This window comes from Triticum urartu, chromosome 6, assembly GCF_003073215.2.
Source record: "Triticum urartu cultivar G1812 chromosome 6, Tu2.1, whole genome shotgun sequence".
In the NCBI taxonomy this organism is placed as follows: Eukaryota; Viridiplantae; Streptophyta; class Magnoliopsida; order Poales; family Poaceae; genus Triticum; species Triticum urartu.
The window spans coordinates 497,336,812-497,358,770 of record NC_053027.1 but is presented as its reverse complement, the minus strand read 5'-3'; the positions used below and the strand labels follow the sequence as shown (position 1 = coordinate 497,358,770).

General features: G+C 45.4%; 1 protein-coding gene and 1 pseudogene across 1 annotated transcript; both read left to right on the top strand.

Moving 5' to 3' along the window:
* Positions 1-41: 41 nt before the first annotated feature.
* Positions 42-5,916, top strand: LOC125514553 (nicastrin). Its single transcript, XM_048679893.1, has 16 exons — positions 42-254; positions 970-1,083; positions 1,214-1,331; positions 1,550-1,623; positions 1,712-1,788; positions 1,986-2,063; positions 2,144-2,215; positions 2,335-2,408; positions 2,553-2,685; positions 2,762-2,833; positions 3,081-3,200; positions 3,556-3,627; positions 4,152-4,292; positions 4,418-4,502; positions 4,585-5,023; positions 5,349-5,916. The coding sequence occupies exons 1-16, from the start codon at positions 176-178 to the stop codon at positions 5,611-5,613; spliced, it is 2,013 nt and encodes a 670-aa protein (XP_048535850.1). The 5' UTR covers positions 42-175; the 3' UTR covers positions 5,614-5,916.
* Positions 5,917-6,338: 422 nt separating this feature from the next.
* On the top strand, positions 6,339-8,676 carry LOC125516881 (annotated as a pseudogene).
* The last annotated feature ends 13,283 nt before the right edge of the window (positions 8,677-21,959 follow it).

Sequence of the window (21,959 nt, the reverse complement as noted above, 5' to 3'; positions counted from 1 at the left end):
AGTGTCGCGGAGCCGCAAAAAGAAGAAAACGGCCATAAGGGCCCACTAGCCTACGAACCTTTCTCTCTAGCCAGTGGCCTCTTCCGCCTTCCGGTTCCGGTCAGAGACGAGACGACGACGGCCTCTGCCTCTGCCTCGTCCGCCCCCTGAGTCTCAGATCGCCGCCGCGTCCGCCATGGCGGCCGGCTCCGCGGCTCCCCTCCTCGCGGCCGTCGCCTGCACCGTCCTCGTGCTCCTCGCCCCCGCCGTCTCCGGTAAGTTGGTCCTCCGTGCCCCTCGCCTCATCCAAAACCCTCGTTCTCAAAGCAAAAGCAAAAGTAATCCTCGCCTAGTTCGCCGTGCTTATTTTATGTGAGAATTGAGTCCAGTCGAGGCGATCCCACGCTTCCTTGGAGCCTTCCGTTCGCTGCTGCTAAGCTTTAGGGTGAATCCGCGTAGGGATTAGGTCGTCCGTCTCAACCTATAGGTGAACCAAGTAGTGGACCTTGTTGGCTACTAGTAGTTGTAAGCTTTGGCAAGCTGCTGTGCTGCTCATTAACTGAGCATGGATTGGTAGTTGCTTCGATATGTGTCCGCGGCTTGTGCTGCTATCTCAGTTCTAGAAGTGTTGCTTTGAGCTAGATTATACTAGAGCCACACCACATTTGTAAGGGGAATGCATCGTGATGCCTTACAACTGCAAACGTTTAAGTTTTGGTCTGAATTGAAGGTCATGATTCTGGGACTGTGTTGGCGGAATGAGACTGTGTGCTGTTATTACAGGCGATTTAGTTACAAAACTAGTATGGTTGCTTTGCGTGCTTGCATTGTTTTTCGCTTGTGTCTTGTGCTTGAATAGCTTGGAGATAGATTTGCAAAACAATGTGATAAGTTCTGGCTTCTCTATGGCTAGTGGCTCTGTTAAATTCTTTTTCTCCTCACTTGCTGTACTGTAGCGAAGAGGTTCATGTTGCCTTTATGTTTTTCTAGGAGATGCAGCTACGCTGGAATCTGTTCCAGATCTTGTGAAGGCAATGTATGTAAACATTGAAAGCTTCCCTTGTGTCAGGCTGCTGAATCTTTCTGGTGAAATCGGCTGCTCTAGTGAGTATCTTTGTTTCCCCTAATGCTGTATGCTTATAGAATGGATTTGATGTTCTGTGTCCATAACAATCTTCAACAAGTCTGTGTTGTCTAGTGTAATTGGTTCTCAGTGTCTCTTTTGTTTAATCAGATCCTGGGCACGGCCTGGTTATTGCACCGATTGTAAGATTCAAAAACAGCGATGACCAGTTGGCTCAACCATCTGCAGTTCTTCTTCCCTTGGATCAGATGCCAGCTTTCTTTCTGAGGTATAAGATCAGATTGTTGAAATCCTGTGTTTAGATAATTGCAGATGTTTTTATAGTGTTTGTGCATGCCAGTGAAAAATGAAGTTTTCGTGTCTCTTCCTTGATGGGACAACAGAGATACTGAAGTTACATAATATTTCTGATTGTCTTTCATAGCTGCATTGCACTTGACACGTTGAGAGATGGTAACATTTGGTAGTTTGTATGTTCTTGTGCAGGGTATCCAATGAGCCAGAACTTTACCATAAGGTTGCCGGTGTACTGGTTGAATCAAATGGTGACAAGTTATTAGGTCAGTGGAAATATCTCCCTGTTTTTCGTGTGCTCTTTGTATGTCTTGTTGTCTTATCACCAAGAAAATGTTCTGTTTCTGACTGTAGAGTTGTCACCGGATAGAAAATTTCCACAAGAGGATTTTGCACCATACTCAAATGTCAGCCATGATTGGAATCCTGCTGTAAGTTTTAGGTTTTATTGGAATGCTACCACCCTTCAAGAGTTTACTTTTTCTTTTTTCGAAAAGTAGATTAACCCTTCAAGTGTTAAACGTGCTGTTCAGTTCAAAAATAGTTAAATGTGTAGTACCCCTTTAATGCAAAAGCTCTTATTGTGCTTCCAGTATACCTCTGTTAGCGGTACAGTTTTACCTTGTAGGGGTCAGGTATTATGTGGAACAGATATGATTTTCCCGTGTTTCTACTTTCAGAGGAGAGCACACAGACTCTGCGAAAGGTATTCCATCTGCTTTTATTCAGTTCAAAATTAACCAAAAGTTACAAGCCTATATAATTGGTCATTGCTGTTGATAACAGATTGCGGACAAGAATGAGAAGTCTAACAATTTATATCAAGCAAATGTAGCGGAATTTGACCTTGTTATGCAGGTTCAGAGTTTTTTCTGGCCATTTCTCTTTACTTCTATCAATACATGTTTATTTATTGATAATAGAAGTATTGTCAGTGATGCATGTATTGTATACTTCTAAAATTGCATGAACCACAGACAACTAAAGCTGAAACAAATGGTTCAGAGTCCTGCCTCAAAGAGCAGTCGTGCTTGCCCTTAGGAGGACAGAGGTCGGTACTTCCTTTCTTGCATAAGGCATCCTGCTCTTACGTTCACAATATTATGCATATAGTAGAGTTCCAAGATGTCTACCTCACATGTTGTTTTATCTTCTTTTTTTACGTCAACTTATGATCGTCATGTTTGAAGGGCAGTGTATGGGCTTCGTTACCACCAATGAGCAATGCATCAGCAGAGCATCAGAAACCAATAATAATGGTCGTTGCATCCCAGGATTCTGCATCGTTCTTTAGGGACCGCAGTCTGGGTGCTGCTTCTCCCATATCAGTAAGTAGTAGAGACACATGATTGTCTTGTTTGTATTTCTTATTTGCATTACACAATAATATTAAATTTTACACAGGGATTGATTGCTTTGCTCACCGCTGTTGATGCTCTTTCTCACCTTCATGATCTAGGCAAACTCAAGAAACAGGTACTGTACGACCGAAAATTGCTTTATTAGTTGGTTCCATGTTATCACCGGTGTCCTGTACATCTCATCCGCTTATTTATATTCTTTGCTATATTGAGAGCATGCAGCTTTTGGTATCTTCCTCTACGTTCTTAGTTATGCATTGAATCAGTAGATTCAATGTGTTTGACATATTTGTGGTGAACTGGTGATTGGCTCCTAAGCCATCATGGTTCTTGTTCCTAACATCATCCCATATGTATTGCAGCTTGTATTTGCTGCTTTTGATGGTGAAGCATGGGGTTATCTTGGTAGCAGAAAATTCTTACAAGAACTGGATGAAGGTGATGATTCTGTGAATGGCATTAACAGCTCAATGATTGAGCAGGTGAGTACCTGATTTGATGGCACTAGCAATTGCATCATCAAACTATGATATATGTTTCTATATAGACGAGTTTTCCTAGGGACATCTTTTTCATATAAACTATGATATATGCGAATCGTCTATATGTTTCCATATAGATGAGTTTTCCTAGAGACATCTTTTTCACTCTTCATGCATTTCTGCATATTTTTGTTTATGGGATATAATGAATTTACATTCATGGATTTACTATATGTTTTAACTTTTAAGTCTCTTGAGTGCTATACTGCATTACTGCTATATCTTTCTGTTATTTCACAATTGTCTACCTATCATGCTTAATTTTTGTAACAAGCTGTTTGTGAACATAATTCAGGTACTGGAGATTGGTTCGGTTGGCAAGGGCATACGCCATGGAGATACATTATTTTATGCACATGCTTCAAGGGTAACGATTCTTTGAATCACGCATGACGCAAATTAATATATTGCTAGGTAGTATGGCAATATTTTTAGCTCACCATATTGGCCATAGAGATTATAACTATATTTTTCTTGCTAATTGTTCTTGACATATTATGCAAACTGGTTTTCTAGATTCATGGTGGTGTAGTGGTAAAAACTCATCTTGTACTTGTTAAAATGTTTGATAAACGAATGCCTCTTTTGAGATACATGAGATCCGTGGGGTGTCGTTGTGCATGACTTTTTTTGCCTGTGATCCTTGTACTGTATTGTTTGAACAATATTTGTCAAATTTGTACTGAATATGTTTTTAAACATTACTTTATGAAGATATTTAGCTGTGAAGAGATCTGTCAGAGTAATTGTTGTTTCTTGAGTACAACACACTGGGAGTCCAATTGATAGCTGTGCTTGTACCTGTAATTGGGGTTTTATTTTTGAATTTGGGGACTAGAAACAATAAGAAAAAAGTTCCATCTTGTTCATATGTATCTTCTGCTTGTACAGAATTCATCAATTTCAAAGAAGATTTTAGATGGTCTCCAAAGTGGCAGTGATTCACTTGGCTCTGATAATGTCAAAGTAAAACCAGCAGCTTCATCAAACCCTGGTGTACCACCATCTTCATTGATGTCATTCATGAGAAAGGTAATAGCCATTGGTTTCATTAAACCCTGGGAATTTAACTTTCCAAATCTGATCTTTTTTTTCCTTGCTATTCTCTTTGAAGACTATTGTGTCATAGTCTGTTTTCTGTTGACCCATCCGTGCAGAATACATCAACTTCAGGAGTTGTGTTAGAGGACTTCGATTCCCAGTTTTCCAATAGATTTTATCACAGCCATTTGGACAGCCCTGGTAAGTTGACCGTTCATAGATGTGGCCATTTGTCCCACCAAAGGTAGTTATGAATCTGTAATGTTTTTCTTTTTTCCCACAGCAAACATCAATTCCTCATCAATAGCAGCAGCTGCTGCTTTGGTTGCGAGGTCATTGTACATTCTTGCTACTGGTGATATGACCGTCGATCTCATGACACTGAACACTATAAAAGTGAATGTTACACTGGTAGAAGAATTGATTGGATGTCTACTGACCTGTGATCCCGGTCTTTCTTGTGGCATCGCGAAGAGCTTCATTTCTCCAAGCAATGCCTGCCCGAGTCACTATGTTGGTGTTTTCCAGGACTCACCTTCTAGCACGCAGTCTCCTATATATGCAGATGATACCTCCCGGTTCATATGGAACTTCTTGGCAGACAGAACTTCAACTCTGGCAGTCAACGCAAGCTCTTGTACTGGGAAGTGCAACAACGAAAGTGAAGTATGCGTAGGGGGAGAAGTGGAGGGTGGAGGCCTGTGCGTTGTATCGACAACAAGGTAAAATTTTCTTTTGTGGCACACATGCCCCTTCCGTTATGTAGAAATCAAATCAGCGCTGTGTGTTGATACATTAGCAGTTTAGTGATCATTACACGAAAACTTATAAACTGATGAAGTAAGGCGTCTATAATGCACCTAGTTTTGTGCATCGTGCTCGGCTGCTACGGAAGAACAAGCCATGATACGGAATTACTCTCATTTTACTTGATTGTGATAGTCATCGATCGTCTAGTTTCAACCTTATGTCATTCTTATTTGGTCAAGGTGTTGTTTCCTTTTTGTTTGCTTGTCTGAATTGCTGTACTTTTGGTCGCTTGTTTAGGTACGTTCCTGCCTATTCAACCAGGCTGAAGTTCGAGGACAACGCCTGGCACATTCTACCGGCAAACTCTTCTGACCCCATGGGTGCCGTCGACCCTGTATGGACCGAGAGCTACTGGAACACCATCGGCCTGAGGGTCTACGCGGTGCAGTCCACGACCTCCGACAGGCTCATCCTTCTTGCAGGGCTTGCCGTCACCGCGGCGTCGTACCTCGGGGTGATCGTCGGCAGAGCGTACATCTCGAAGATCACGAAGCGAGACTAAAAACATGACAACGTGTATCATATAGAACTGACCTGGCAACTTTGTAGGGATGGACCGAGTATGGATGTAATTCTTGAGCGGAGCGATGCAGACTTCCACCAGAGCATATGCATATGCATGTGGCCTGGGTGGGTTGCCGTGCGGATGTTGTTGGTAGGTACTGTAGGTGCTTTGGTAATGTGCTTAGAGCAGACTACTTGCGTGTGTATACTGGACGACAAGTGGTTTTTGTTGTGCACGTCTTCCCTGCGACTAAGACTTTGCCCAATAATTGTCTTCTCTCGATGAGATGGTTTGCTGAAATCAAATGCCTCGTGTGTGGAGTTCTTGTCCGGCACCGGCCCTCGGATTCGCCATGTGCGTGCAGTGCAAAGGTGCAACATGCTTGGTGGGTTGGTTAAGACTTGAGAGTGATATATCATGCGGAGTCGAGCTGCTTTTAGATGATGGCGAGCCCACTAGCCAGAAATTCAAACCTGGTTTTAAGCAGCGAGGTGAGCCGTTGGCCCGTTGCGAGGCGGCCGTGCCAGCTCGGGATAACCAAGCTCTCCATCCGGCGTGATGCGTTCACAACAAACAAGTGGAGTAGTGTCCGTCACGAAGCAAGTTTCAATCCGACCATGAATCCCGGTCAGGAGCCAACTCCTCTACACCCTATTTATTTGCCCTACCCAATCAACTGGCATATTACGTCTTCTACGATCCGAAACAAGCAGCATAGATAGATGGCATCGCCGTCACCGTGGCCTGAAAAGCTCCTCGGTCCCATCATCGCCGGCCTCCGCGCAACGTGCCGTTCGTGCCCCAGCGTTCCATCGCCGCCGCCGTGGTCCGAACTCCCACTGGACCTCCTAGGCCTCATCGTCGCCGAGCTCCCAGACCCGGCCGACCGCGCCCGCTTCAGCTCCGTGTGCCGTTCCTGGCGCTCGGCCCCCTACCCCGACACACGGCAGCTACCGTGGGTCGACGCTGTGTGCCGTTCCTGGTACTCCGTTTCGTCTCCCGGGACACTGCTACCTTCGATCAGCGTCGACCGCCTACCAATATCGTCACCCCCGACCTCCCAACGCCAGCCACCACCATGGCGCCATATCTGGCGCTCGGTCTTCTCCCGGCGGCGGCAACATCCGTGGGTCGTGCTCCCGGGCGGCTTCTTCCTCGAAGACCTCCCTCCGGAGTTGTCCGACGTCTGGCCGGAACCGACCGCCTCCTTCCCCGAGAACCTGCGGTGCGTCGGCTCCACTGGCAGCTGGCTCGCCCTCGACCGCACGGACGGCGAGGGAAGGCATGCCTACTTCTTGCATGATCCTTTCTCTAGGGCAACCGTGCCGCTCCCGGAGCTGGACGCCGTCGTCGGCGACGTCTCGAGTTGTTCACGATCCGCAAGGTGCTCATGCGGTCGACCCCTGATGACCTCATCGTGGTTATGACCAACAACAGGGATCTCCCTATATTTTCAGTGCAGCGAGGGAAAGGTGTGTTGTTACCACAGCCGAAAACAGCTCCCGTGGACTTGGGCACCGTCGTCGACATTGCCTTTCTTGGAGATAAACTCTACGGACTCACCATGGATGGACTTGTGTCCCTCCCCATCACCTTCGACGATGTCCACGACATACCCATGGCTACTAGTATTGAGCAGATCATATGGAGCAACATTGATTATGACGATGTAGCAGGCAATGATGAGGACGAGGACGAGGATAACACAGACGATGAGGGTGCCAAGCAAAACATTGGTGAGGTTGAGAATGATAATGACGAGCTTCGTCTTAGCGAAGAGGATAAAGCCGAACGGCGTAATCACATCAAATTGATGTTAAAAGCTAGGGACGGCAAGGTAGGCCCCGGCTTCCGGTGTGAAGCCGACTATATAATCTTTCGGTACTTGGTCGAGTCATGTGGGAAGCTTTTCATGGTGATTCGAGAAGCGGATAGCGCGAGATTCACTTACAAGGTGGAGCTTCTTGTGCTCGATGTCAATGCACCTGCATGGCTTCCGGTCTCCGGCGGCGGGCTAGGTGGCCATACGCTTTTTATCAGCAAACTCTTCAGCAAGTCTGTTTTAGCTCGTGGGGAGGTAGAACCGGACGCTATTTATTTTGCCGATTTTGGTGGTGAAGTCTTTTGCATGAAATCCTCACAGGCGAGACACATCGGTCATTGTCGGAGGGAGAGATTTCTTGACTTCAATGCCACAACGTGGATCTTTCCTCCACACTGAACCAGTTTATGCATTAGGGGCGAACTGAGTGTAGCTCATAAGGTTAAGTTTCTTATGGTGAACCAGCCCAGCAGGGCACAAATCCTAGACTTGGCACTGATGCTTGCATTTTTCTAGATTTATTTTAGACTTTTCGGTGATATTCGTTCATTGAGAGAAGACATTCCATTCGACTACGAAGCGTGTGTGGCGACTTTGCCAATCACAAAATGTTGTGCCAGCTTAGTATCTCGGAGGTGCTCATAGGATTAGGATGTGTGTGTGCGTGTGCGTGTGCGTGTGTGGGTGCGCGTGCGCGTGCGTGCGTGCGTGCGTGCGTGTGTGTGTTCATAAGTGAGTGTATGTGCATGTATGTGAGCATTTGCGCGATTATATTGTGTTAAAAAAACTTTATGTATTAGGTATCTTTTGCTTTAGAAAAACCATATTTGCCTCATTAGGTACATGCAGAGTTATGAGTAGTGGATGCTGAATTATTTTTAGGGTGTCAGTGTGTCACCGCAATTCAACTGTGTGCCTTTTGCCTATTACAATTGTGTCAAATATAGTTTACACTTTATATTATGGCATTCTAACGTTGGATACAACTAAGTATAGTATAACTTAATCCAGTACAAAACATGACTCTTAATAAAGGGAAAGTTATAACTACATCAAACATCAATTACAATTTGTAACGTTTGTTCTTTTTTGGCTACAGCAACATCAATTCTTCATCAATAGCCGCAGCTGCTGCTTTGGTTGCCAGATCATTGTACATTCTTGCTACTGCTGATATGCCCGTCGATCTCATGACACTGAACACTACAAAAATGAATGTTACATTGGATGTCTACTAACCTGTGACCCTTGTCTTTCTTGTGGCATCGCGAAGAGCTTCATTTCTTCAAGCAATTCCTGCCCAGGTATTTTGCATTTTCCAGGATTCAGCTTCTAGCACGCAGTTTCCTGCATACGCAGATGATACCTCGCGGTTCATATGGAACTTCTTGGCAGACAGAACTTCTACATGGCAGGCAACGTAAGCTCTTGTACTGGAAAGTGCAGAAAATATCATGTCAAAATAATAATAAAGGAAAGTGCAGCTACGAAAGTGAAGTATGCGTAGGGGGAGAGGTGGAGGGTGGAGGCAAGTGTGTTGTATCAACAATCAGGTAAATTTCTTTGGTGGTGCACATAACCCTTTAGAAATGTGGAAATCAAATGATTGATGTTTGGTATTCTTTGCTGTTACGTTAGCAGTTTACTAAGCATTAAATGATGATTTATAAACTGATGAACTAAAGCATCTACTCTCTCCATTCCTAAATATAAGTCTTTTTAAAGGTTTCAAATGGATTACAACATACAGATGCATATAGACAAAATTTTTAGTGTAGATTCACTCATTTTGCTCCGTATGTAGTCCCTTGTTAGAATCTTTAAAAAGACTTATATTTGGGAACAGAGGGAGTATAATGCAGCTAGTTTTGTATATCACCCTCAGCTATTTTTTTATTAGAAAAGAAGGATGACCCTGTTGGGGAACGTAGTAATTTCAAAAAAATTCCTACGCACACGCAGGATCATGGTGATGCATAGCAACGAGAGGGGAGAGTGTTGTCTACGTACCCTTGTAGACCGAAAGTGGAAGCGTTAGCACAACGCGGTTGATGTAGTCGTACGTCTTCACGATCCGACCGATCAAGTACCGAACGTACGACACCTCCGAGTTCAGCACACGTTCAGCCCGATGACGTCCCTCGAACTCCGATCCAGCCGAGTGTTGAGGGAGAGTTTCGTCAGCACGACGGCGTGATGACGATGTTGATGTTCTACCAACGCAGGGCTTCACCTAAGCAACGCTACAGTATTATCAAGGTGGACTATGGTGAAGGGGGGCACCGCACACGGCTAAGAGATCAATGATCAATTGTTGTGTCTAGAGGTGCCCCCCTGCCCCCGTATATCAAGGAGAAGGGGGGGAGGCGGCCGGCCAAGGAGGGCGCACCAAGGGGGGAGTCATACTCCCACCGGGAGTAGGATTCCTCCTTTCCTTGTTGGAGTAGGAGAAGGGAAGGAAAAAGGAGAAGGAAGGAAGGGGGCGCCCCCCCTCCCTAGTCCAATTCGGACCAGTCCATGGGGAGGGGTGCGGCCACCCTTTGAGGCCTTTCTCTCCTATCCCGTATGGCCCATTAAGGCCCATTACGAATTCCCGTAACTCCCCGGTACCCTCGAAAATACCCGAATCACTCGGAACCTTTCTGATGTCCGAATATAGTCGTCTAATATATCGATCTTTACGTCTCGACCATTTCGAGACTCCTCGTCATGTCCCCGATCTCATCCGGGACTCTGAACTCCTTCGGTACATCAAAACTCATAAACTCATAATATAACTGTCATCGAAACTTTAAGCGTGCGGACCCTACGGGTTCGAGAACTATGTATACATGACCGAGACACGTCTCTAGTCAATAACCAATAGCGGAACCTGGATGCTCATATTGGCTCCCACATATTCTACGAAGATCTTTATCGGTCAGACCGCATAACAACATACGTTGTTCCCTTTGTCATCGGTATATTACTTGCCCGAGATTCGATCGTCGGTATCTCAATACCTAGTTCAATCTCGTTACTGGCAAGTCTCTTTACTCGTTCCGTAATACATCATCCCGCAACTAACTCATTAGTTGCAATGCTTGCAAGGCTTAAGTGATGTGCATTACCGAAAGGGCCCAGAGATACCTCTCCGACAATCAGAGTGACAAATCCTAATCTCGAAATACGCCAACCCAACAAGTACCTTTGGATACACCTGTAGAGCACCTTTATAATCACCCAGTTACGTTGTGACATTTGGTAGGACACAAAGTGTTCTTCTGGTAAACGGGAGTTGCATAATCTCATAGTCATAGGAACATGTATAAGTCATGAAGAAAGCAATAGCAACATACTAAACGATCGTGTGCTAAGCTAACAGAATGGGTCATGTCAGTCACATCATTCTCCTAATGATGTGATCCCGTTAATCAAATGACAACTCATGTCTATGGTTAGGAAACATAACCATCTTCAATTAACGAGCTAGTCAAGTAGAGGCATACTAGTGACACTCTGTTTGTCTATGTATTCACACATGTATTATGTTTCCAGTTAATACAATTCTAGCATGAATAATAAACATTTATCATGATATAAGGAAATAAATAATAACTTTATTATTGCCTCTAGGGCATATTTCCTTCAGACCCCCGGCCTCTGTATCTGGGCGATGCATACGGCCACTTTATTAATTATTCTCACCAGACCTTACAAAGTCATACAATAGTAAGACTAAAGCCGTCGTCTAAGCAACAAACTGTCGTTACACCTATCCCGTTGATGAAGGGGCGCAGATAGCCTGGGCCTAATACCAAACAGACATCGCAGCCGAGCCTAACATCTAAGACCTGAGACCCCAACCTAGCCACTTGCCGGGTCCGGGGCACACACTGGTCCGACGTGCTCTCAGAGGCCGCCGCCGCCAACTGCCACCGCTCCATCTTCAAAACTGCACTGATGCATCAACCTTGCTCGGTCTAGCTATCGTCGACGCCACCACGACGCCCAACGGCACCTCCTCCCTGCGCGCAAACATCTGAGCACGTCGCGGTCACCACTGATACACCTCAGCGCCATGCTGCCAAGTATCACCAGCCGACACAGCTTGAAGTCCTTGGAAGATCTGTCGTGCGTAGCACCTGCCGACCAGGCATGACAAAGCGTAGCACCTGTCGGTCAGGCATGACTTGACATCTCCACCGAAGCTCCGTGCAAGACAAAGCCGCTCCACCTCTTGTGTAGCGACCAGACCTCAAACAGTCTGACCTCTGTGCTCAGGTGTCATCCCTGGATCAGTAATGCTGACACCACACAGTACTTTGAAGGATTTATAACAGAGTAGCAATCACACACTTATTACATCGAATGTCTCAAAGAGAACTTATTACAATAAATATGGCTTAAGGCCATCTAATAACGATAATAGCGGAAGGCTTGGAAGATAAGAGAGTCCATCAACTCCAACGGCATCACTGAGTATAGAACCACGACCTAAAAGGCACCTTACTCGTCGTCTGAAAAGTCTGCAACGTGAAACGTTGCAGCCCGAAACGGGTCAGCACATGAAATATGCTGGCAAAGTAACACATAGAGAGTACTGAAGGTTAAGCCTATACTACATGCATATATGGCTGGTGGAAAGCTCTATGGTTACAGTTTTGCGTAAAACCAATTTTTCCCTACTGCAAAGAAATAAATTTATTTAACTATCATGGTGGTTGTTAAACATTGAGAATGGTTGACAGCATCCTCAATCCCAATTAAAATAAACATCATTAAACCCAACAACATTAATTTAGAGTAACATGATGAGATTCACATGATATCCAAGTACTAGATACTCAAAACGTCCATAACCAGGGACACGACTAACCATGATTAGTTTGTACACTCTGCAGAGGTTTGCACACTTTTCCCCACAAGACTCGATCGCCTCCGTTGGATTTCTCGCACTACATGGTGTTTGAGAAACGGATGACCGAGACACAGTCTTTCAGAAGCGCTAGCACCTTACGATGTGATAGACCGTACCAACCTACATCCCCTACATCTGCTAGTCTACCACTGTAAGAGTTCGCACGACTTAGTCAACTATGCCAGAGCCCATAATGGCTTGTGGCTGCACACGGAAGTTTCTAGTTTGAATAATCTCATGATCCCTTTGGGCCTGGGTGGCGGTCCATAAAAAAACAACAGGCAATCCTGGAATATCCAGGTACCTCAATCCACCCAGATGTGTGTTTAAGTTGCCACCTTAGATAAACCATTAATTAACAATCTCACATCCGTCATGGATGTCACTCACCCAATCCACGTCTACTAGCATAGCATGGCATAATAAGCAAACGTTGAAGTAACTCCCGAGGGTTTGATAATAAAACAGGTAATAGGTACTACCTCAACTACTTCCCATCCCACAATTTAATTTAGATCCTAATCATGCAGTGTTTGAGGATTAATCTAATGCAATAAAACTGGGTAGTAAAAGAGGTATGATCAAAGTGTTACTTGCCTTGCTGATGATCCGCGAAACCTAGAGATTTGAAGTAACAGGCGGCGCACTCCGGGTATTCTATGGCAGACAAACAAACAAGTATACAATAAGTACTCATCTAATGCACAGGTAAAACTCAAACAAAAGATCTAACCAGAAAGTTCAACTTAAGAACTCCGGTTTGCAAAAAGAATCAAATCAAACAAAGAAACGAAAGTCAAACGACGAAAGAAAACAACTTCGTTCTACTAATCTGGACCTAAGTAAAATTTTACAGTAACAAAAACTTGTTTAAGTTGGTTAAACGGAAAGAGGGTTTCGAGATGAAACTCCATGCGCTTGAATCGCCTAATTCCGATAAACGAGCGAAAAGTTATACTAAAACGAAAATTGGATCAGAAATCGCGATTAGAAAATAACCGCGGAAATTCTGAGAAAAAGAAAAACGACGAACGGATTAACGAACGAACGTTCGTTATCCAGATATAAATGGTGAACACGTTCGTTAAAATGAATGAACGAGCGAATGCTCGCTATTTAACTTAAACCAAAAAAAACCGATCTAATAAAAAAACGAAAACTAAAAAAATGAAAATAAAATCGACGGAAAACCGATCGGTTTTTTTAAAACCGACGGCACGTAAAATGAGGCGCGGCGAACCTCAGGCGGCGTGCGGGCGGGGCGGCGGCTCCGGCGAGCGGCGGCGGGCGGGCGGTGGCTCCGGCGAGCGGCGGCGGCGCTGGCGCGGCGCGGGGCGGCGCTGGCGCGGGCTCGAGGGGCGGCGGGGCTAGGGTTTGGGGCGGCTGGGCCTTCGGTCTGGCTCCCCCGGCTTATAAAGCCACCTCGGGCCGGAGTCCCGGTCGGACACGGCCCGTAGGTCGGTTCGTTTTTTTAAATAATAATTACGCGCAGAAGAAAAATAAAAAGAAATACTAAACGGACTCCAAAAATCCCGAAATAAATTTTCCCGAACTTCTAAAATCAAGCCCGACAAAGTGAACATTTATTTGGGGCCTAAATGCAATTTTGAAAAATGCATATTTTTCCTAAATTCAAATAAAAATACCGAAAAACTCTGAAATAAATCTTATTTGATTTTTTTATTAAATCCTCCATATTTCTATATTTTGGGAAAGTCATTTTATTCTCTCTCTCATATTTTTGTAATAGAAATATTTGATGATAAAATAAATAAAATCAAATGATCCTATGCTCAAAATTTAAGAAAAGTCAAATATGAAAATAACGAAATCGCCAACTCTCTCCGTGGGTCCTTGAGTTGTTTAGGATTTTCTAGGATCGAAACCAAAAGCAAATAAAATATAATATGCAATGATGATCTAATGTATAACATTCCAAATTGAAAATTTGGGATGTTACATCCTGCCTCTGACTTCCTGCGCTGCTCCACAAACGATGCTCCCAAGAGAGAAACGACACCACAGTGCCGCCATCGTCCGATCTGGAACACCAGATCCTAGGGTTTTCCCCGGAGCAGGACGAGTGGGTCGACAGTAGTTACACGATGATGCCTCCATCAAGGTAACGGCAAGAACGCCGCCATCACCTGCTGTCGGCTCGGTTTTCACCGGCAACCATGTCTCCCCTACTCGCAGCCGGAACTAGATGATGGATCTCGAGATCCAATCACCAAGCCTCTGGCCGGCCATCTCTGGAAGAAGATGACCACCACGTCCATCAGCGTCGCCACGCCGGGCACGCGCCGCCGGCACCCCCATGGTGCCTAGAGGCCGACAAGCCCCGACGAACACCACGCCTCGCCAGCCGCCATGGCCCAGGCCCAAGCACCACCAGATCCAGATCGGATCGGGGTCAAGGGCCCCAAGCCGCAGTCGCCGTGGAGGCAGCACCACTGGATGGTGCCCTGCCCTCCGCCCCGCCGTAGGACCGAGTCATCGCCGGAGCTCCGCCGCGCCACGCCGCCAAGCCGCCGCTGAAAGAACTCGCGCCGTCGCCAGGGGAGAGAGAGAGACGCGCCAGGGGGAGGCCCCGCTGATAACCCACAAGTATAGGGGATTGCAACAGTTTTCGATAAGTAAGAGTGTCGAACCCAACGAGGAGCTAAAGGTAGAACAAATATTCCCTCAAGTTCTATCGACCACCGATACAACTCTACGCACGCTTGACATTCGCTTTACCTAGAACAAGTATGAAACTAGAAGTACTTTGTAGGTGTTTTTGGATAGGTTTGCAAGAAAATAAAGAGAGCGTAAATAAAAGCTAGGGGCTGTTGTAAGTAAAGAAGCAATAAAGTAAATATAGCGAGTGCGGAAAAGTGGTGGTAGGAGTTGCGAAATTGTCCCTTAAGCAATTGACTACTTTACTAGACCGATAGCAAGTATTATGTGGGAGAGGCCACTGCTAGCATGTCATCCCTGACTTGAAATTCTATGCACTTATGATTGGAACTATTAGCAAGCATCCGCATCTACTAACGTTCATTAAGGTAAAACCCAACCATAGCATTAAGATATATTGGTCCCCCTTCAATCCCGTATGCATCAATTTCTATGCTAGGTTGAAGCTTCTGCCCTCCAATACATAGTCCTATCAACATACAACTAACCCTAAGGTGTGATCCGCGCGCGCTCATATGATGGGCACCAAAGGACAGCAACATAACCACAAGCAAATTAAATCAATCATAGCAATTCATCAACCACCGATAGGACAACAAAAATCTACTCAGACACCATAGGATGGCAACACATCATTGGATAATAATATGAAGCATAAAGCACCATGTTCAAGTAGAGGGTACAGCGGGTTGCGGGAGAGTGGACCGCTGTAGATAGAGGGGGGTAGGTGATGGAGATGTTGGTGAAGATGGCGGAGGTGTTGGTGTAGATCGCGGTGATGATGATGGCCCACAGCGGCGTTCCGGCGCCACCGGAAGCGAGGGGGAGAGAGCCCCCACTACAAAAAAATACACTTCTGTCATGATACGTGTTTGTCACAGTAGGTCGCGTTTTTTGTCATGCATGTACATCCATGACAAATTTATGACAGAATCAAGATAGTCATACCTGTGCTGTCGTAGAAGTGTTCCATGACATTACCAAAATTATCATCACGGAAGTGTCCACTTCCATGATGATAAATCGCGCGTCACAGAAGTGCTTTCGTCAAGGGTGACCGACACATGGCATCCACCGTAATGGAACGCCGTTAAGCTATCGGGTCGGGTTTTGGATCTGATAACCCGTTAACAACCCCGACCAATGGGGATTTCCCACGTGTAAAATCATCATTGGCTAGAGGAAACACGTGTCGGCTCATCGTTAGGATAGATGTCATCCACTCATTTGACAGGAGGCGCCTATGATAGGTCGACACGTGGCACGGCCCAACAGTGGCCCATTCCGGTGAAAAAGGCCGGCCCAGTAAAAATTAGAAGGCCGGCCCATATAAGGCCTACTTGTGTCAGGTCCATTTAAGCCCACGGCCCATACGAGATGTGCCAATTCGGCCCGTTAAAGATTTGACACCATTGCAGCCCATCGTCGGTTCGAGCCCGTTAACAGCCCGCTATGTATTTGGGCTCAATATCGGCCCGATGAGATTTCGGCCTGTTAACGGCCCATTTAATGGATGGGCCAATTTTCAGGATGTACATCTTTCGGCCTTTTAGCGACCCATTTAAATGTTGGGCTAATTTCCGGCCCGGTGTGTCTTTCAGCCTGTTGACGGCCCATAAATCTGATGGGCCATTTGTAGTCGGACCTGAGTTTCGGCCTTTTAGCGGCCCATTTAAGTGTTGGGCCAATTTCTGGCCCGGTGTCACTTTCAGCCTGTTGACGGCACATAAATCAGTTGGGCCATTTGTAGTCGGACCTGAGTTTTGGCCTTTTAGCGACCCATTTAAGTGTTGGGCCAATTCCTGGCCCTGTGTGCCTTTCGGCCTGTTAACGGACCATAAATGAGTTGGGCCATTTGTAGTCGGACCTTAGTTTTGGCCTCTTAACGGCCCATGCCCTTCATGGTCCAATACCAGCCCGGTTTCTCTTTCAGCCTGCTAAAGGCCCACAACACAGTTGGGCCGTTTACAATACGACCTGACTTTCAGCCTCTTAGCGGCCCACACTCTTCATGGTCCAGTACAAGCCCGCTGTCTCTTTCGGCCTGCTAAAGGCCTACAGTATAGTTGGGCCATATGTAGCCCAAACTTAGTAACGGCCTGTTAACGGCCCGTGAAATAAATTGGGGCCACCTGTTGCCCGCTTCGATGTCGGCCTGTTAACGACCCGGGAGGTAAGAGGGCCAACCATTAACTTTCGGCCTAGTAACGGCCCATTAACTTAATGGGCCCACTAAAGTTCGTTCATGTCTTTAGGCCAAATTAGATAATTTGAGCCCATTACGACGAGCAAAGGTACGACATACAGGGAATAACGTTGCACATCCAGAATATGTTACAGGAAATTACATCCACTGGGCAATCAAAGATTGATGCCAGTGCAAATAAATGAGCAGAACCTAACCATCTACAACGTCACAATCTGCAACCTCAGCACAGATGACGCCCATAAGCATGTGGGCAAGTTCTTGCTGCTTTGCCACACTGTCTCTGAAAACATTGATCAGTTGTTGTGTCGCACGACTCTGCACCTCTGATTCATCCACCATTTCCATCATTGCTTCAACCATTAATTGGTTCACAAACATACATTTATTCCGTTGCATTTGAGACAGAGGATACTAAATAGATTCAGATGGCGATTTTGGCAGGCTTGTATTATTGATAGTGGAGAGTGTCTCGACCACTGCATCATAACATAAATTAGGACGAGAACCAAATAGATTGATCATGAGTTATTGCCATATTACCTGGCCTAGATTTACTGGAAAGAAACAATGGGGTTGCCTTGCTATTTTCAGAGTTTGTCTTCTTATCTTCAGCAGCCTGCACAAAATTAACACACTAGCATTGCTATCATTGGCCAAGTCAGATAATAGGAAAGCAACATTGACACAATGAACGTTTGGGCAACTAGCTTACACCAAATTAACACAATATGGCACAGCTATCATCAGCCAGGTAAGGTAATACGAAAGCAACATTGACACAATGAATGAATGGGCAACCAGAGAAGCACTACAATTCAGTAATGTGCGTGATATGAGATAGTACATTCATGCAGCTCAGTACGCAAAACTACCAGGCAGTTTTTCTTACAAAAATCAACATTGGCGCCTTTAACATTTTGCTACAACTAGTTTTAGATTAGATAAAGGTTAGATTCACGCCGATTAACAAAATACATGCTGATGTAAAAATATAGTGATATACAACAGATACTTACATCAGCACTGGAGCACAGAGAATTCCCGCAAGATATTTTCCTCGAATACGATCCCAATGGAGAAAGTCTTGTATCGTTTGACCTTATTTTCTAAAAGAGAGATGGGTAAGAAACATGTAGAAAATATGATCAGAATGCTATAAAATTTCATGATGCGAGGATACGCACACGCTTCTTAGAATGGAGTTGACATTCTTTTGCTGGACTGGAGCGGACTAGTTCTTTGGCCACTGGAATCTGCTTATTATCAATGGGAGTTGGGTTTCTCTGTGCTGGAGCAGTATCTATGAAAAATGGAGTTGGTTTATTATCTCCTGGCATTTGGATCTTCTGCAAAGACCTAGTTTGTAACCCTTCAGATTCTAACATAGCCGTCTTCCCCTTGCATGCCTTATATAGAAGAATGGTGATTCAGTTATAAAACATGCTACAGCAGAGATGGAATAGGTACTGAAGAATAGAAAGGCATGACATATTAACATGTATTCACTCCATCCAGAAATAAATGGATGGGTCTAGGCGTATTTCAGTTCTAGATACATCCAGTTTTATCCATTTCTGCGACATTTAATCCGGACGGAGGGAGTATGATGTAAGAGCTAGGGATACGACAGGACAACACAGTAAAAAAAACACTGAAAAACCCACTGCAGAACCAATGTATTCAAACCCACTGATATGAGATAGTACACTCATGCAGCTCAGGATGCAAAACTACCAGGCAGTTTTCCTTGCAAAAATCAACATCGTGGCCTTTAATCATACATTTTGCTACAACTAAATTTAGATCAGATAAAGGTTGGATTCACGCCGATTAACAAAATACATGCTGATGTAAAAATATAGTGATATACAACAGATACTTACATCAGCACTGGAGCACAGAGAATTCCCGCAAGATATTTTCCTCGAATACGATCCCAATGGAGGAAGTCTTGTATCGTTTAACCTTATTTTCTAAAAGAGAGATGGGTAATAAACATGTAGAAAATATGATAAGAATGCTATAAAATTTCATGATGCGAGGATACGCACACGCTTCTTAGAATGGAGTTGACATTCTTTTGCTGGACTGGAGCGGACTAGTTCTTTGGCCATTGGAATCTGCTTATTATCAGTGGGAGTTGGGTTTCTCTGTGCTGGAGCAGTATCTATGAAAAATGGAGTTGGTTTATTATCTCCTGGCGTTTGGATCTTTTGCAAAGGCCTTGTTTGTAACCCTTCAGATTCTAACATAGTCATCTTCCCCTTGAATGCCTTGTATAGAAGAATGATGCTTTAATTATAAAACATGCGTCAGTAGAGAGATGAAATAGGTACTGAAGAATAGAAAGGCATGACATATTGACATGTATTCCCTCCATCTGGAAAAAAATGGATGGGTCTAGGCGTATTTCAGTTCTAGATACATCCTTTTTTTATCCATTTCGGCAACATGTAATCCGGACGGAGGAAGTATGGTGTAAGAGCTAGGGATACGACAGGACAACATAGAAAAAAAAACACTAGTTGAATGTAAAACTGTATGCTAGCGGAATACGTACAGAAATAACTAAGGCAACATACACGTGTATGATTGGGAAAATAAGATGGCATTGCAACAGAGCACTAGAATAGCACTTCAATGTAAAAAAACATGGTATGGTAGACAGATGAAGTACATACTGATGAATAACAATGCATAAGATATTCAGAAGCATGATGTCCAAATTAAGCAGATGGCATTGCGATAGAGTAGAATGATAGTACTGAAAAACAGGAAGGCATGACATATTTACATGCATGATCAGCATGCTAAGCACATGGCATTGCAACAGAGTAGATACACTCCAGGACATTATATGCATGTTGTACCCATATCACAGGCCAAGTTAGAGCAAGGACCTTGTGGGGTGAAGAGGATTCATCATCTTTCTGCAAGTCTTCTAAAGAACTGCCTTTACATGTTCCATCATATTGGGTATCATTGACATCAAGTTTATTGGCCTTTACATTGCTCCGTGAGGTTCTTGTGGATATATCAGTGTGTGCAATTATATCTGACATGCATGGAAGACAACTAGTAGTTAGATTTATGTAATGAGTGCCTGTAGGAGACGACATAAATAGTAGGACTGGGGTTAACTAGCAGCAACAGGTCTCATAAACTAAAGGGAGAACACAGATGAAAGTTACAGAATATGTATTGTTTGTACTCGAGATTAACTAGATGGCACACAAAAGTATTAAAGAACAACATAGGTAATACTAGAAGTGGTATAATACTATAATCACCAGCCTGTGGGATAGCATTGGCTGATGGATGATAACTATGGAACAGTGTTACCTAAAGAACAAGTATCTTACCTGAACTATGGAACAACGTTAACTCCTGAACAAGACCCGTAAGAGATCAGCATGAATATACAGTGAAATGTGATGATCTATTTTCCATGCTTAGATGAATAATAAAGCCATAAATGTTGCACACAAGTAAGATGAGGGTACAACCTATCTGGCTGCCATCCATAGGAGTGAGCATCATGTGCTGACTTGTCGATGGCCCTGCAGTTGTTGTGGCTGTGCATGTCGGGCACGTGCATTCGATGCAGGGAACTGCTGAGTGGGGACTATAGCTCCCTTCTGGTGTATGCTTCCCTTGTTGGAGCAGCTGCGGTGAGTCAGAAGACGGTGTGTCTGAAGATGCAGATAACGCATAATGTTAAGAACGACATATCTCTTTGATCTGAAGAAATACACTAAGAGATCAATAGCAAGGTACGAGAGTGGTCACGCGTCTGTTGACTGAAGACTAAATTGGGGTCACACGATTTTATTTTATTTTGGTACTGTCCGATCTACGTCGGATGGATGGCCATCTTGTGCCTCCCGGCTGACACTGTTCGGAATCTTCCCCGAAGAGCCAGTGACCAACGGCAGAGCAGCCTGCTTCCGCCGTCCATGGCCCCGGCCAAAACCCCGCTCCCCGCCCCACCGCACTGCCGTGGTTGCGCCGCCCCCGGGCCAATCCACAAAGACTCCCCATCATCCAGATCCGGCGGCGGCAGTACCTTCAACCCACGCAACTCTAAATGATAGCCATCTAAGCGCTGCTTCCGCAGCAAACTTGCGGCCCCCACCCTTACGTTAGACACCAGCCAACCGACAGCCTAGGAGCTCCGCTGCCTCGAGGGGTGCTGCTTCCCATTGCAAATTGATTGGCCTAGAATAAAAATTCAGACAACTGATGCCTAAAGAATGTGATTTGAGATGAGGGTGCGACCTATCTGGCGGCATGGTGAAGTAGGCAGGTCCAGCTGCCGAGTCGATGAGGCCGGCGCGGTTGCGGTGGCGACCAACGGCAGGGAAAGAGCGATGTCGCGACGGTCGACGGCTACGCCGAAGCAGCGCCAGGACTCTGGACGGATCCGAAGTTGGAGCCGCTCCGACGCCGTGAACAACGGCGGGGGGGAATCAGCTCCGATACGGTTCACGCGGCCGTCGTCGAGGCAGCACCAGCAGCACGGAGTAAGAGGCACACGATCCAGTGCACGACGGCAAATGGACAGTGTCTCCGGCACTAGGGAGGAGGGCGGCTGTGAAATTGGTGCGGTGGGGGGCGCCATGGAGGTGGGGCTGAGGTTTCGCGGCTTGGGAGAAGGGAGCTTCCCGGGGAGAAGGTGATTTGGCACCCACGAGGTATGAATGGGGGCGGGCGGGGGGGGGGGGGGGGGGGGG